Below are 17,169 nucleotides of genomic sequence, written 5' to 3' on the forward strand. Positions count from 1 at the left end.
AAGTCTGATATTCATCCATCTATTCATAAATGTCTTTTCGGCCAGTAAAAAAAATCTGGCTGGTAAATTCTCTCAGTTTACCTGCCATTGTTCAGATTAAACCCTGCATACTACTAACTATAGTATAGCCTGGGAAAATGTAAATATAGGGTTGGATTCATCAGATTTCAAGGAGAATCTACCCCAGTGGCAGTCGTCAATAAACAATAAATAGAAACAATAATAAGATTCTATAATCCTATAGCTCATTTTCAGTGTTTCAGTCTTTTAACTCATGTCAGCTAATAATACTTACTCTATCCTTCTGTGCACCAATGGAGGTGGTGTAACTTACCCGTGAGGCAGCGTAAACGGAGGCTCCTTGTTTGACCAATGTGTCAGCGATTCCCACATGACCTTCCTGAGCCACGAGATGCAGCGGGGTCAATCCATTCTGACAGACAGAAAGAATGGACAGGGGACATTAGCAATGAGTCTTTTTAAAACAGCATTTTCAAAGTATATTTATTTTGTTAAATAGTCTGACAACCATACAACTTTTTAAAAATGATCACAATCATTTGGTGAAGGTGAAAGCCGCTTATATCAAATTCAGTCCATGCTATTATCTTACCTTGTTTCCCAGATTCACATTGGCCTGCTTGGAGATGAGCAGAGCCACAATGTCGGGCCGCCCCTCCTGTGACGCCAGGTGTAGGGGCGTGATGCCTTGAAGGGACTCGGCATTGGGTGTTGCCCCATTCTGCAGCAGACAACTGGCCACCTCCATCTGGTTCTGCTTGGCCGCAATGTGCAGGGGAGTGTAGCCATTCTGAAGCAGGAAACAAGGACACACAGACACACACAAGGGTGGGAACATCACTTTTCTTGACACTGTTCATGTTTAATTTTAGACTAAAACTTGAATGCTGTGATGAAAGAGTGCTTTAGAGCACAGAGGTTGTTATATAAGTTACTGTATGTTTAAAGGGATACTTTAGATTATTTAATCTGGGGTTGTATGAGGTAGTTATCTATAGTCAGTGCATTAACTACAGTAGATGTAGTCAGCATGCCCTCAGTTTGGAGAAACAGAGGAATATCAGCACAGAAACCCCATGGACAGGGTCAGCAACAAATGGTACTTTAACTAATTAAAAAAAGGAACACCTACATAAATCAATACCAGTTTAACTGTATGCTATATTTAGAATATTTTCACTGCTTTACTTACCATCAGCCAGCCTTTTCTGATGGGAAAACACTGTTATAGGAGCCAAATATCACTCTCTCCTAACCACCAAACTCCATTAGCAAAATCATTAATTTACCTAGCAGAACATATGACTTTCTTGTTCACTGCTGTCTCGATCAGATAGTTAGTTTATGTTATTGTGTTATTTTGGTGTTTAAAAAGGATTTTTTTACTGTAGTACCTCCTCGTTGCTTCCCCTCACTAAGGACGTGCTGACCATCTACTAAAGGTAATACACTGACTGTCAGTAAGTAACTCAACAAGCCCACTACAAATAATCCAAATTATACCCTTAAGTACTGTATCACACATTCATTTGTTCTTATATATGTGTCAGCAATGGCTTGACATGCCGTGTTGGCTGGCCTGTGTGAGTATGTGCACACACATATGTGGCCATCTTACTCGGGCAGTGCTGTGTGCAGATCCTCCCTTGCTGACCAGGAGTTTAACAACATCCAGGTTGTTGTGATGGACGGCCACATGAAGGGGTGTCAGACCGTTCTGTTAAACACACACACACACACACACACACGTACACATATATAAACCCATAGACGCATACAAAAACACACAGCAACATATATATATGAAGCACATACCACAATAAAAATCATCTCTGTGCCGGCGCTGCACAGCCTTATAAAGAGTGTTTTATTGTTTTTGTGTACTTCAGCTGAACTACAGGAGGCACAGATTGTCTCACCTTCCCAGCTGCATTAGGGTTGGCTCCTCTCTCCAGAAGGAGCTCAGCTACGTCTACCTTCCCATATTTAGAGGCCACATGGAGAGGAGTGAAGCCTTTCTGCTCAAAAGAAAACAAAATTAGGATAGCACGCTTAAGATTGTTGTACATCATAATCACTGTTGTTATTGCTTGGCTTTTTTATCACCAATTTCATATTTATAAAATATGCATTTTTACTAATATCCAACATGAATATAACTTAACATGGTAAATGAGAGCAAAGATGAAGGAGGAAAATATAAAAAAACAGATACAATTAACCATGAAATAAACAAGGACATGCTTTTGAAGTTGGAAAATTACAATTGATGAATTTGCTGGGTAGTTCAATACATAAAAATGTCCCAGAAATGACAGCAGGTAAGATGTCCAAGCATAATGACCCATGTTTGTTTTTACTAGTGTGGTTCCTAATGTAGACCAGCTGAGACTCAAATCAATCTGCGGAACTTTAATGCAGATGCAAACATTTTTTTTTCCTATCATGGCTTCCACTCTACCTTCGTCATCTTGGTCTGCTGTGCCCCAGCGTCCAACAAGATTCGAATAGTGTGGACATGTCCTTCACGTGCAGAGATGTGTAAGGGTGTGTGGCCTGCAGTTGTAGCCGAGTCAGGGCTGGCCTTGTGCTCAAGGAGCAGCTTGACAAGCTCCTTGTGGCCCATCCGGGCCGCACAGTGTAGAGGTGTCTGGTCATCCTGGACACAAGGAGAAAGAGGGCAATTTATTATTTATTTAAATTATGCAGTTTTTTGACACTTTTCTGCAGTTTAAAAGGGAGCAATGACCTCCTCAAGAAATACCAAATGACAGCAACAGATGCAAACATATAGTACAAACACAAAGCTTGTTCAGGGTTGTGATGACTTAGGACTACACAGTTCATACCTTAGCCTTGGCGTCCACTTGTGCTGCGTTCTGCAGCAGGAACTGAGCAACTTCACAGTGTCCTGCTCTGGAGGCCATGTGAAGGGGAGTCTCCACTTTCTGGTATAAATAAATACAGGAAAAAGGTCAATCAAATGACATAACAATATGCCAATTCATCAGTTATGACAAATTGCTGAATAATGTTTGTAAGTTGTAAGGTAAGTACTCTTAGGGATTTTCTAACCCATACAGAAAAACATGTTTTGTTATTCTAATTTTAAATTTCTGATAAATTTTATAACTTTTAGCCAACTTAATCTTTTAATTTAAATCAAATCTTGTTTAAATCCACCTTGTTCATATCGGGGTCCATGGTTCAGACCAGTCTATTAATTTCAGTCATTCAGAAGCAATTCATGCCTAACAGCACTGGCTTTCTGTGCTGCCAAAATGAGACTTAATCCATCTTTGGTTAATTGTTTAATGTTTGACCTATGAAATTAATCTTCTCAAGTAATTAATTATTGAATTCAATGTGGAATTCCCACTCTCTTAAAAGTATGAACACAGAGTGAAGTAATTTTTGTGCTACATCATGGATTACTACAGTTATATTAAGAACAAAACATAAATTCACTCATGTGGCAATGTTTGAAAACGATGTAAAAGAAAAAAGAAATTAAGATGGACTTATTAGATTACGGGGTAGGAAAACTGAGTTCTCACCACATTGGAAGCATTAGGTGAAGCCCCTCTCTGGAGCAGGTTTTTCACTATGTTCAGATGGCCCATGAATGCTGCTACATGAAGAGGAGTGAGACCAGACTGCACACATAAAAACAGACAGAGAAGGACATCAAGGCTCAATATCTACACATTACAGAGAAGTTAAGTGATATTCTACTTCATTAGCCACATACTTGGACAGCAAAGGACATCATTATTAATATGCCCTATTAGCAATCAGAAGATAGCCAGTTTTGAAATTTTGAGAGAGATGACACTGACACTCCACTTACATCAATGTAAAAATGCAACACATTCCTTAACAAATCAAAGCCATAAAAGCTTATAGGAAACAACAAATACAGGCACAAAATGTAAATCTATGCATGTTACAAAAGGCAAGGAAAGAGAAAACTTCTCATTTACAGACTCTTTCTCTGGTGGTCACATCCTCTCACCTCTGTGACAGCTTCTAGGGAAGCAGAGTGCTTGAGCAGCAGGTCCATGGACCGCATGTGGTTCTTCTTGCAAGCAATATGGAGAGGTGTGAAGCCATTCTGGAAACACAGAGAAAGAAAAAGTTCACAATTAGACTGTATGCGTGCACAGTCCTGAAACCAGTCACTCTATGCATCTCTATCCAAAGACTGTTCAACTAAAAGTTTCAAAATAAATCTGCACAGCTCAGTAAAAATATCACAATAAGTAAATAAATTATAACTATATGAGAGAAGTAATAATCTCACATGAATGTCTTAAAAGACATAAGACAGTTACTATGATCATCTTTACTGAATTTTGAAAGTCATCTAAAATGAACAACAAATCACACCAAAAGCGTACCAGAGCACGTGCATTGGCTTTGGCCCCCTTGTCCAGTAGGACTTTGGCCATCCGATGGTGACCACAGTGGGCTGCTACATGAAGAGGGGTTAAATGGTCCAGTGTGATATCATCGATCTCAGCATTGTACTGCAGTAGCTGCCTGACGCAGTCCATGTGATCCCCCTGAGCTGCCATGTGGATGGGGGACAGACCGTTCTGTAAGGGGAATGAGACAGAGGCAGGAAAAAGTTAGAGAGAGGAAAAAAGAAGAGTTGGAGATGGATTTCTCAATGTCGCCAAAAAAAGCTGTGTGTGTGTGTATAATGGTGTATGTAGCACATAGTCAATAAGATTCAGTCTCTTGTGTGCAGGAAAGCAGAGTATCAGTCCTTAGTGGAGATATAATCAATGTGCTAAAATTACATGTAGATAATAAAACTGGCAATGAATCTTGTGGCAGTAATATCTGCCAAGTGTGCACATCCATGGCTGAGCTCATCTGATTCAGGCCCAGCTCAGGTCTTCTGTGGGATGCTCAGTAAACAGAGCAGTGTGGCAAGTATCTTGAAATTAGCCATAGCTGAATGAAAGTGTGTAAGTTTCTAGCAAGCTGGTTTGTATGCTGATTGAATCTCAGTGTGTAGTTAGATTTCTTCTTAAGATTCTGATTGCAATTCAAAAAAAGAAGCCACAATCGGTACAGAGGTCCCAGAATTATACTGACTAAAAGATAACCACTATGATCATAGAATTTCATTAGATGGATAGTTCAGATTTTCTTGAAATGGAGTTATGTGACATACTTAACCACAGTTGGTGTATTAACTACAGTAGATGGTTGTCGGCACGCTTACAGTTTGGATAAGCAGAGAGGAGTACTGGTGTAGGAAGCTAAGCAATATACTTCTGTGCACAGGGTCAGGAGTAAAATGTATTTAGCCACCTAAAAAAAATCAATATCAGTTTAAGTGTATGTTATATGTATAATATTTTCACTACTTTAATTGCCGTCAAACTGCCAGGAAACCGCCATTATATAAGCCAAATACGGCTTTCTTCAAAGCCACCAGACTTCATGACCAAAAAAAGTAGTTTACATTGCAGAGTTTGTTTTTTATCACTTTGGTGTTTTAAAAGGTTACTTCGGATTCACCAAAGTCACACAATAAAACAAACAAGCTATCTTTAAATTAACTTTAAATGATCTACCTTGGTCTTAGCCTGGATGGGAGCACCATGTTCCAGCAGGATCTCAATGATGCGAACATGACCATTCCTGGCTGCACAGTGGAGAGGAGTCAGCTCATCCTACAAAGAGAGCAGTTAAGAAAGAGAAAGATGGGGAGAGTAATTGGAAAGGTGTTAAATGAGATAAAAACAGAAATGGGCACAGAAGGGGGGGAATAACAGATGAGGAAATAGATATCAGGAAAGTGTTAAGCATCCATAAATAAAATGAGCAAGTGGAGTGAAGCTGAATGTTAAACTACCTTAGTTTTGGCATCGATCTGTGCACCTCTGTCCAGCAGTAGTCTGACCATCATTACATTGCCCCTCCTGGAGGCTATATGAAGGGGCGTGATGCCATTCTAGAGAAACAGGGGCAAGAAATATGTCAGCTGTAATAATCTCTGTTTGTAATTGTCTGAAACTATTAAAAAGCACTAAACAACAGTGGAGGTGTTAACATTCCTGTATTCGTACATGAAATTGCTCTTTCAGTGCATGATGCCTGAACCACATTCATCATTCCTCTCTTTTCATTCCTCTCATGTCATTTTTGATCCTGCAGCTGAGACGAACTGACCTTGGGGGTGAAGTTTACATTGGCTCCTCTGTTCAGCAGCAGCTGGGCTACGCTCATATTCTCATAGTGGGCAGCAATATGGAGGGGTGTGAAACCAGTCTACAGAAAAAGAAACACAATGGGGAAGAGCAAGATAATTGCAATCTATTTATATCAATATTAAATGACATGATACACATTAAATCATGGAACACAAAGTTAGACAGCTAAACAGCAGTTTTGTTTTTTTTTACAAAAGATTTTATAACAGGGTGTTTTGAAGATTTTTCAGCCCATGCAATGCATTTTTCTTTACTCGTTGGGCAACTGTATGGTCACAGTGCACTAAGAAAACCACCACACTAGTTCACACAGTGTAAGGTATACCTTGCTGAGAACATCAGCGTTGGGGTCGTTCTGCAGGAGCACTGCAGCTGTGCGCGTGTCATCGTTTCGCGCAGCAATGTGCAGCGCGGGGAGGCGGACCTTGCCCTTAGTGCCATAGTTGATGAGCAGTGCCACAACATTTTCATGGCCTTGCTGGAGGGCTACAGCCAAGGGAGTGAAGCCATCCTGAGAGAGTGGACATTGAGTAAAAGAGCAGAGATGATGGGAAAAGGAGAGGGGGAAGGAAGGTCAGGAAGAGGCAGGCGCATGAAAGGAATATTATGACAGAAATGTTCCATTATAAAGATTATTATATAAACGTCAAAATACCTTTAAGAAATGACATAGAAACCTAGAAATTGGCCTTGTGTTCATCAGAAAATGATCCCATAACGTTTGTCCATAATTATAGTAGGTCATTTGCTTGCTTCAAGAAAATAAGGTTTTACAGTTCAGTAATAGAGTGCTGCAGCGACGACGCTAGCATTAGGATTACAGAATTGGATTTTGGATTAGTGCGGAAATCCAAATCAGATGAATTTTATTCAGCAACATAATTCACAAATGAACAACATTTTTATGATTTTTGAAGTGTAAATTTAGTGTTGGCATAAAAACTTCAAAATGCACAAATGACGTACTTATTGACGTTTTTTATGCTGTAGAACAAAACATGAAAATCTCTGAAGATCATGTTAACCATAGACCTTGTTTCAGGCATCTAACCAAAATTCCACTCAAAAAACACGGACTTCAAGACAAGGGAACCAGAGGTGCTAACATGCTAACTCAATTCAAGGTTACAAAATAAGTTGGTAAGAGGATTTTCTTTTAATGTAGCACATTCCCAGCAAACAATTTCTGATCTATTTTATTCCACTAAAGTACTGTATAGAGTCTCACAGTATCTTTCATACAGTGCCTGACAGCACACAGACATACTTGATGTTTAAGGAGGTAATAACTAATCAACAGACACGTACCTCAGTTGGGAGACTCTGATTGGCACCGTTCTCAAGAAGAAACTTGACCACCTCTAAGTGATTCTCCTGTGCTGCCATGTAGAGAGGACTGAACCCTTTCTGTCAGGGCACAAATACATAATGTATAGCTACAACTATGGAATAATACTGGCCTCAACCCACATTACAAAACAAAATGTTTTATCAGGTGTTCATCTTTACACACACACACACACACACACACACACACACACACACACACACACACTTATCCTAACAGATACTGCATTCATATAACCTGTAAGGACAACTCTTTAACATGTGTGTCACATATACAAGCACAGAAATACAAAAATACATGCACACACACATGCGTGCGCACACACACACACACACACACACACACAGACTCCCACACTATTCTGTTGTACACAGCTTGAAGTGACTCACGTGTGACTGGGCATTAACGTTGGCACCATAGTTGACAAGCTCAGCCACCACTTTCTCCTGCCCTGCCAACGCTGCGATATGGAGAGCTGTGTTCCCTTTCTGGAGGAACACAGACACACACATAGCCAGAGAGAGAGAGAGAGAGCGGAAATTAGAGTGAATGAAAGGAAAATGATTGCAACCTATTGGCCTAGATCTCAGTATATAAGATAAAAACTGTGATGGTGAAAGCTACACTGTTTTGTTCCTTTAGAAGCAAAATGCCTGTATTGTGAATATTAAAACAAAATCAGCTGTTATGATGAAATAAGCAGTGGTGGAAAGAGTACTGAAAATCTGTACTCAAGTACAAGTACTGTTACATTACTAAAATATTACTCAAAATAAAAAGTATTAGTTACTTTTTAACTGCTGATGTTTAATACATAATAGCAGAGATTCAATCAAAGAGGTTTCTGTTTCTCCAGATTTTCAGTCTTAATTTCTCCCCTCTCTGTTCTGCTCAGTGGTCACACTCACTTCTCCAAACTAGGGTTGCAAATTTTCAGTTTTCCTTAACTGATAGGTGAAAATGCTAACAATCAATTAAACATTAATAATGAAAAAGATGCAAAACATGTTTTATTTTAAAACTTTTTTCTCATTTTCAATTTGTTTCTTCTCATTTCAAGTTTTAGTTTTCTTATTCAACAAATGGCTCCACCAGACAAAACAAAGTCAAATGAGGTGCAATTTCTGCCATTCCTTCTAGATTTTCTAGACTGCTGATTAAATATTCGTGGATACAGTTTTAATTGGTTAAAACTCTTCATGCCTATTAATCAATTAATCATTAACATCTTTCCTCCAAACTTGTGTCTCCTGCAGTGTTAATATTACTTTTTAGTTTTGTCCACATGTCCTGGTTTTCACTGGCCTGTTTGTGGTCAGATCACCTTATTGGATACTAAAATGCAGTAGAAAGTTTTGGATATTAATTCAATTTGTACTCAGTACTCAATTATAAATTTGAAAGTAACTAAGTAGATTACATGGTGTAATGAATACTTAAGTACAAGTAAAAGTACAGACTTGAAAATCTACTCATAAAAGAACAAGTACAAAAAAAAAACTACTTAATTGCAGTAAGTTCAAAGTCTGAGGCTAAAACAAAGCTTAGAAAAAGGTACCCCCATCTAGATAAAGTGATTGATCTATAACCACTCAACACTTGAGTCAAGATAACCTAATATTGTTGTTTTACATAACAAATACATAAAAACAGGTCTGTTCAAAGCCATTTATCAGTTTCTGATTCTGGGAAAATGTTGAAAAATAGGAAGTGGGAAAGTTGGAAACACAGATAACATGCACATAAATAAGTAAGAAATTGGTTTAGTACATGATTTTAAACTTGATTATTCCTTTGACTTGTTCCTTAGACTTTTTTCACAAAAGCACACAGACCCTGAGGTGAGAGACCTAAGGTTTGACTCTCTTGGTAAAAGCTTTTCTGTCCCCTTTTGACACTGAAAAGCCAAACTCAATAATGTATGTTATTAAAAAGCTTTGTTAAAAATTCATCCAGTTCTAGTGACAGGACATGATCTACAATTTTAGCTAGAAGCATACTGCATTTATTTTTTAAAAGAATGTCTTTCTGCTGATGAGAGGGTCATCAGTAATCTTATAGTTGGTTAGGTTTTTGTGGTTACAGATACGCTGAGCTAAAGCTAAGAAAAGTGTTGGGAAGGTATGACAGTTAAAAGTACTGGATAGACTTCAGTTCAGAGAGAACAAAGTACCTTGGTGGTGGCTTCCAGCTCGATGCCAGCGTGTAGTAGCTCCAGGACCATTTTGACGTGACCTTCTTTAGAGGCCAGGTGTAACCCGTTGAGACCATTCTTATGGGAGAAAACAGAGAGATTTTATCACGTTAGAATTAGAAGAAACACATACAGGTTAAAAGTTATCACCAACTCATATTTAAATGTACAACATGAACGTTCTGCTATTAAAGGTCTCCCTCACATTAAAACAATATCAAAAGATGTAGTTTGATGACATCTGAAGTAGTAAGTAGTAGTAGTAAACTGTATCTGGCATGAATTATGGATTTTACAAGTTTTTGGAAACATTTTAGATAATGTAAGTACAACAAAATTTATAAAATTTGTCTAGTGTTTTTAGCTATTTTAGGGAGAAATGTTACATATTGTAGCTATCGTAGCTGTAAGTATTAATAATTCATAGTAATAAACAATTTAACTTTTAATTAAACATAGGATTATCTGTATCTTAAAGCTTCAGCATTACGGTAGTATAATAATCCTGTTAATAAGTAGGATTATTAAAATTACTGGTCCACATTAACTGAAAAATGACACCTCATCTCTCCGGGCACCTTCTCAGGGTAAACTGTGGTCTTTTGACTTAGTGTAATACAGTTTTTCCTCATTTGTTTGAACACATTTGTCCATTCAAAAGATAAATTTTCAAAACAGCTCACATACAGAACTGAACTGAAAGTTGCTGGCCAAAAATGACTCATTTTGTTTACAAAATGCTCTGGCGCTCGCATTACATCACATTAAAAACAGGCAACAAAACAAATGTTTCCATCAAACAATTCGACTTGTGGTCAAATGAGAATAAAGAAGAGTCAACATTTCACAATGGACAACAATAGATATTTCTGTTGCCATAAACTGATGTTGATATATAAGACCTATAGAAAACACCAAGACTAAATAAGTTCAGACATTCATTATGGAACAGCTTTTACTGCATTCTTTCTTTGCCAAAGAACCAACACATGATTCCATCCCAAATCAGAAATACTCAGAAATACTCCACAAGATTTTTTTCTATGACATTCTTTTTTTTTGGGGGGGGGCAGCAACAGCAGGACCAACTTTATAAATGCAAATATCCTCCTCCTCAGGTTCCTCTGCCAGGGCCTCTTGCTCTCCTTATTTACCTTCAGCCTCTTTGATCCATGCTTGCAAACAGCAACACAGAGCTGGCATCTTTAATAGATTTTTTTCATAGATGGACTGATTACTGATTGAAGAGTTGTGTAAAGGAGTTTCACACAGGTGCATTAGAGATTCATAATTATGAATGTAATCATGCTGTGAATAGATGTTTTCTTTTTGTTTAACATAATTAATCTAATTGAGTTTGGGGTCTTTCTATGAGATCTGAGTGTACTGTTTTGAAAACTGTGTGAAATCTGTTTGAAAACAATGAAAAAGATTCCAGTTTCATTAAGCATGTCTTAGCAATCAAGAAAAACTGTAATACATACAGGTGAAGCACCACTTTCTACCCTCCTACATTAGTTCACTGGACAGTACAATGACCTCTTATAAATATCTCTGCTGAGGCCATCCATGGCCATCTTTGGCCTTGTCCTCTCCTTGGCCTTGATCACTGTGTTCTTGGGCAAAACCACTGACATTAAGTATCTCATTGCCAAAATGTGCTATTAGTGCAGCGGTCTGAGAAACCAGACTGTAATATGATTGACTTCTGCTGCTGAATATCATCAAGCTCACATTCCATCTGTTTTAAATGGAAGCACTTTACTGCTGGATATTGAGGAAAGATGAGAAAAAGAAACACTGCATCCTTCAGTCTTGTGTCCCTGTGAGGACAACAGCATAGGCCCATTTTCTCCAGCTGTGCAGAACATCACTTGTCTCGTTACTGTACTTCTAAAAATAACTGATAAATCTGCAACGACAGCAGGAGGACTCAGCTCTGGCAAAATAAACAGGAAAGAGGAGAGCAGGAGGGAGACGAGCTCCACATTGTCTGTCTGTCCGTCTTATTGTCCCTCTCTCTGACTGATAAAGTCTGAGCTGTGGCCCGCCTGCTGTAACCGATCCGACCACCAGGAGTCTCCGTTATCCACGCTGTTCTCAGGCTTCCCATCATACTGCGGTGTCACTCATTTCAAATGGGCAACACAGTCTGTCTGAAAGCATGCACAGAGTGCTGAGAAACGAACTGTGTATCAGTGGAATTTACTGTACACACACTGTTAAATGTAGTGTGTGAACGTCTGCCGTGCACACATGGGACAAAAGCAAAAAACACGATTCTGTTTTGTTTTTAACATAAAAATAATACATTCAGTGCCCGTTAGCACCCCGTCAGCAGCCACCTACATCTGTGAATTATGTGCATTTATTCATACAATGGAAGGCAGTTAGACGCCTCCATAATGAGAGTGGGAGAGAGTGGGAGAGGGACAGGCTGCCGGGTTGTTTGCTATAGCAAGGACAGGTTATTGCTGCAAAATCACATAAATCACATATAAAAATACCACCTCTGCCCTTGCCTCAGTCCTCAGTAAAAAGACATCAATATCATGGTAAACAAAAATCCTGTGAAAGAGAGGAAATGGGGGGGAAATGATTCACATTAGACTATCACATTTAGGGCCTTCGGAAATATATTTCATCACATGGTTGTGGGTATGAAATGCAATTATTGTAGATCATATCAAGAGTAATTATTTAGCTGATTATAATCTTAATACAAAGATGTTAAAAACCCTTAAAAATTGTGCAAAATGCACATTTGCTGCTTTATCAATAGTCATCTGTCTTTCTATATAATCCCCCCTCGCTTTCTCTGTGTTGTGCAGTGGTGGAAAGTAACTTAATACATTAACTCAAGTACCGTACATAAGTACAGATTCAAGATGCTTGGATTTTACTTGAGAATTACCATTTTCTGCCACTTCATTCTTTCAGTGATACATGTGATATACTGATATCATATGGCAGTGTTGTTGACACCACATTGTCAAACAGGAAAATGCACTTACATACATACATATTTGTTAGTGATAGAATAATATAATAATATAACACAATGAAAAAAGCCATTCTGCATAATAAGTACTTTTACTTTTCTCATCATCTCATACATCACCTATATGCCAGTATGTGGCCCAACAATCATAGAAAAGTTGTTTTGCAGGTGTTTTCCGCTATTTTTAATTGTATTTTTAAGAAAACTACCACAGTACTGTAGCCTATTCCCTGCTGTCCAAATGGTGGCTGAGTCAGCTAATAAACAGGTCCCCTCTCCTTCCTAGCGGTCTCCTTCTTCTCCTGGAATTTGCGGCAGTCTAGACAAATCAGAGGAGTATTGCTGCCCTCCACAGGTCATTTGTAAGGGTTGAGGGCTACTGGCTACTATAAACACCAATCAATGACTGCAACAAGTCCTTCCCTACACAGGGAAACACAGGCAGTAAGCACTCCAGCCAGTTAGCCAGTTCATGAGAACTTTAAGTGAATTTTGCCTACAATAATTCTGAACTTTTACTTGAGTAATATTTCAAATGTAGTACTTTTAATTATAGATATTTTAGACTATAGTATTTCTAATTTTACTTAAGTAAAAGATCTTGGTACTTATTCTACCTCTGCTGGTCTGTGTGTGTGTGTGTTTGTGTGTGTGTGTGTGTGTGTGTGTGTGTGTGTGCGCGTGTGTGTGTTGCTTGCATCAGTACAGACTGAAGGAGTTGTGTGTTCATTCTTAATGCCCATCTCCATGACAGTGTTTTGTCTGTGTATAAAAGCACTTGTCCATTCATTCACCAAACGTCACTCCCACTCCACAGCCATCCTTAACAAGGCAACACACTGGCAAGCTAACCACACACATTCACATTCACACATCCACATTCATGTCTCATGGTGTTCATTTGGTTGAATTTGTTGTGTTTTGCTTATGATGCAACAAGGTGTAAGAGAGCAGCGAGTTGGGCTGAAGATTGAGGGAACTATAATCTAATATACTCAATTATTTATGCACACCACTTTACACAAAGACAGAGAATCAGGAGGTCTAGGAGTCGTGCATTTTTAATTTTCTTTTTAGTCTTTTATTTTACACCATTTGCTGACACTGCAGAATGGCATTCCACTGAGAATACAGTGACATTATGTGGTGCATTTAAAGTCCTGCTTCAAGTTACTTTAAAGACTAACACCAAATTTTGTACAGTTTGTTCTTTCTCAGAGGAATACAATGAAGTTTCAAGTACCATTCTGCATTCAATCTGTTACATAAACCATGACCTTCTGACTGGGGAAAGCCTTTTAGTCTCCCACAGTGGGGTAACAAGGCGCCCCATACTTTCAACATTTTTGATATGAGTCTCTACTTTCATTTACAATTAAATTTGTCATTCCATGAAGTTTCATGTGTATGAGTTTAAGGCTTATTTATGCTAAATGTTATGTACGTTTATACATACAGGTATGGATGGTGTCTTCTGTCTGTACTCTGCATTCATTTTTTCTGTATTTGTGCACATTTCCTGAAAGCTTACATATACAGATGAAATGGAGCAGTACCACTGCTAGTCGTCAGGGGCAGTGTTGCCAATACTTCAAGCAAGACATGACTCAATACATCCGAAAATCTGAAAGTATCACTATGGGAAACAACAACAACCAACGAACTAGCACCCTTCAAAGTGAAAATGGCAAATCAGCACCTAGGTCACTAACGGTATGAACCAGAAAAAGCTCTAACTTATCTTTTGCAGTAATTTTGCCATTTTAATGCCTGGACTCGCCTCTCGACAAGTAAATATTTCACTGAAACACATTCGTCCCCCCAAACTATTTTGCAGGGGCACTATACAGACTGTGACTGGTTTAAAGAAATACAAATGAGCCAGAGTGGGAACAGAGTTCCTTGGTACACAGAACAAGCCACTCATTCAGTGAATGAAAAGTTAATCCAATCCCAGAGTGCATCAGTCAAGGTATCCAAATTATTATTTAAAGTAATGTACAAAACATAATGATTGAGTACAGATATTAAAAGTAAAATTTGAACTTTCTGACATTGTTTCTATTCAAAGTTCATAATTTATCTCTAGCAAATTAATTTGTTGAGAACAATTTAAGGATATTTTGGGAATGTTCTTTATTTTTATACTTTTATTTGTTATCAGGATTATATCTAGCATCTTCACTAAAATATCAGACTTTTTCTTTATCATGGTCTGAGCCAAAGGTCTGTCTTACTGGCATAACAGTACAATTCTCCACATATTACCCCGAAGACAGCTGTGATTCTGAGGATACAATATTTTATGCTCGGAACAAAAGAGAACCAGAGGGCACTGAGGGAAGAGACCAGAGCAACCAAACAAAACTCTTTACTTTTTCCAATATGCTGCCCCTGGGCATGAATGAATGAACAGGAGGGTGGCCTCAAGGAAAAGAACTTACAAAGTATAATGAATTTCCGCCCTCCTGTAGTATATAAAATATATCATTTAGACCTGCCCTACTAGAAATTTCTCCTGAGAAGCATTAACATCTCAAGCAATAACGTTCTCTTGCCTTGGTCTGCTGCCCCTGGGTGCCTGGGTTCAACATTACTCTATCAGTTTTTACTATATACTGACAATTTAATTACATAAATGACTAGCGGTATGTAGCTAACGGTGGGGGTTCATTTACTTGTCTAGATAACAGATAATTATTAATTCAGAGTAATATTCTGCTAATATTCAAGATTATTATATTCACATTTTATTTCTCTTTTCACTTTCCCACTTCTCACTTTTTTCAGAATGAACCTCAACTCATCCAGGGAACATGATCAGACTTGTTGCATACAGCCACTGGCTTTCCGTTTAAATTAAAGGGATATTCCAAATTATTTGATGTAGGGTTGTATGAGCTACTTGTGTATAATGTATCATTGCATTATCACACATATTATCACACCAAGTGAGCAACAAAAGGTATTTCAGTCAATTAAAAAAAGTCCAACAAAAAAACAAACAATTTAATCATTTGAAGTGTATTATATTTTCACCACTTGCCATCAGACGGGAAAGCACAATTATATATGCCAAATATTGCTTTCTCCATGCCAACAAACATGTAACTTCCTATCCTAAAAGGATAGTTCAGATTAACCAAACTCACATAATAACACAAAAACAAACAGATCGAGGCAGCAGTAGACCAGCAACTCCTGGTGGTCTGTGAGGTAAAATGACCACCAATGGAGTTTGGTTCGTTTGGAGAAAATAATATTTGGTTTATATAAGCTAAGTTTCCCAACAGAAAAGGCAGTCTATCAGAAAAGTGGTGAAAATGTTTAATATAGCAAACACTTGAACTGATATATTTGTTTATGTGGGTCTTTTTTAAGTGGCTAAAATACTTTTTGTCGCTGACCCTGTCCACAGCAGTTCATTGCTTAGCTTCCATGCTGGTATTAGCGTCTCCAAACTGAGGGCATGACGACCGCCATCTACTGTAGGTAATACACTGACTATGGATAAGTACTTCATACACCCATACTTGAAAAAATCTGAATTATCACTTTAATTCTAATTTGTAGCATACAGATAATCATTAATTCAAAGTAATACTTTTTTGTTAATGTTTAACGTTACTGTATTTCAGTGTGAGCACATATTTATTAATGGATACTGACTCCTCCAGAGAATATGCATAGACTTGTAACATGCATCCAGCCACTGGTTTTCCATGTAAATTGACACAAATGTACAAATAATCATCTCTTGTTTTTTTATTTTAATGGTTGCTGTCACTGAGTGCTTTCAAATTTAGTTTAAATTTTATATGAAAGAAGTGGATTTGGAACAGGTACTCTTGTGTAGGCTGCTATTTTTTCTTAAGTACTGTGAATAGCAAATAAACCTTTTAATTGATTTTAATGAGCCCTAATTTAATTTACTCATTTGTTAATTGAAATCTGTGGGTGGCATCTTTTTTTGTACTCCCACATACACACGAACAGCTTTTTTTGGAAACCTGTGCTGGTGAGTTCAATGAAACTATCTTACTTGATTGGCTGTGTTGATGTCGATTCCATTCTTGATGTGATCCAGAGCCTTGTCCAGGTTCCCTGAACGAGCTGCACGCAGAAAGCTGGTGGCTGCATCAGCCTGCAATGAACAAGTGAACAATGTTAATTAAAATCACAAACATGTTCGTGTATTTACGTGTATGTGTACATAAATACAGATTACCCTATACGTCATAAAAAATACATAAAAACGTGTAAAACATGGAATACAAACACTTTTCAGAGCAAAAACACACAGATTCATTCCAGCACCAGGAGTTACAAGCCAAAGTCAACAGAACACAAACTGTACATCTACAGCAAAATGAAC

At 38.0% G+C, this 17,169-nt stretch overlaps 1 protein-coding gene across 7 annotated transcripts in view; it reads right to left on the reverse strand.

Annotated features, from left to right (window-relative positions):
- The window catches only part of ank1b (ankyrin 1, erythrocytic b), a 95,275-nt gene that overhangs the window by 36,779 nt on the left and 41,327 nt on the right, over positions 1-17,169 (reverse strand). For all 7 annotated transcript variants that reach the window (XM_084745432.1, XM_084745435.1, XM_084745437.1 and 4 more), the window contains exons 2-18: positions 16,837-16,938; positions 9,773-9,871; positions 7,989-8,087; positions 7,560-7,658; positions 6,577-6,762; positions 6,211-6,309; positions 5,894-5,992; positions 5,613-5,711; positions 4,422-4,619; positions 4,037-4,135; positions 3,579-3,677; positions 2,871-2,969; positions 2,483-2,680; positions 1,941-2,039; positions 1,640-1,738; positions 614-811; positions 335-433 (exon numbers count right to left, since the gene is read on the reverse strand). In XM_084745432.1, coding sequence (XP_084601558.1) covers positions 335-433; positions 614-811; positions 1,640-1,738; positions 1,941-2,039; positions 2,483-2,680; positions 2,871-2,969; positions 3,579-3,677; positions 4,037-4,135; positions 4,422-4,619; positions 5,613-5,711; positions 5,894-5,992; positions 6,211-6,309; positions 6,577-6,762; positions 7,560-7,658; positions 7,989-8,087; positions 9,773-9,871; positions 16,837-16,938 — 2,070 coding nt within the window. The remainder of the gene's footprint in view (positions 1-334; positions 434-613; positions 812-1,639; positions 1,739-1,940; positions 2,040-2,482; positions 2,681-2,870; positions 2,970-3,578; positions 3,678-4,036; positions 4,136-4,421; positions 4,620-5,612; positions 5,712-5,893; positions 5,993-6,210; positions 6,310-6,576; positions 6,763-7,559; positions 7,659-7,988; positions 8,088-9,772; positions 9,872-16,836; positions 16,939-17,169) is intronic.

Source organism: Lutjanus erythropterus, chromosome 20, assembly GCF_056507025.1.
Source record: "Lutjanus erythropterus isolate fLutEry1 chromosome 20, fLutEry1.hap2, whole genome shotgun sequence".
Classification (NCBI taxonomy): domain Eukaryota; kingdom Metazoa; phylum Chordata; class Actinopteri; order Lutjaniformes; family Lutjanidae; genus Lutjanus; species Lutjanus erythropterus.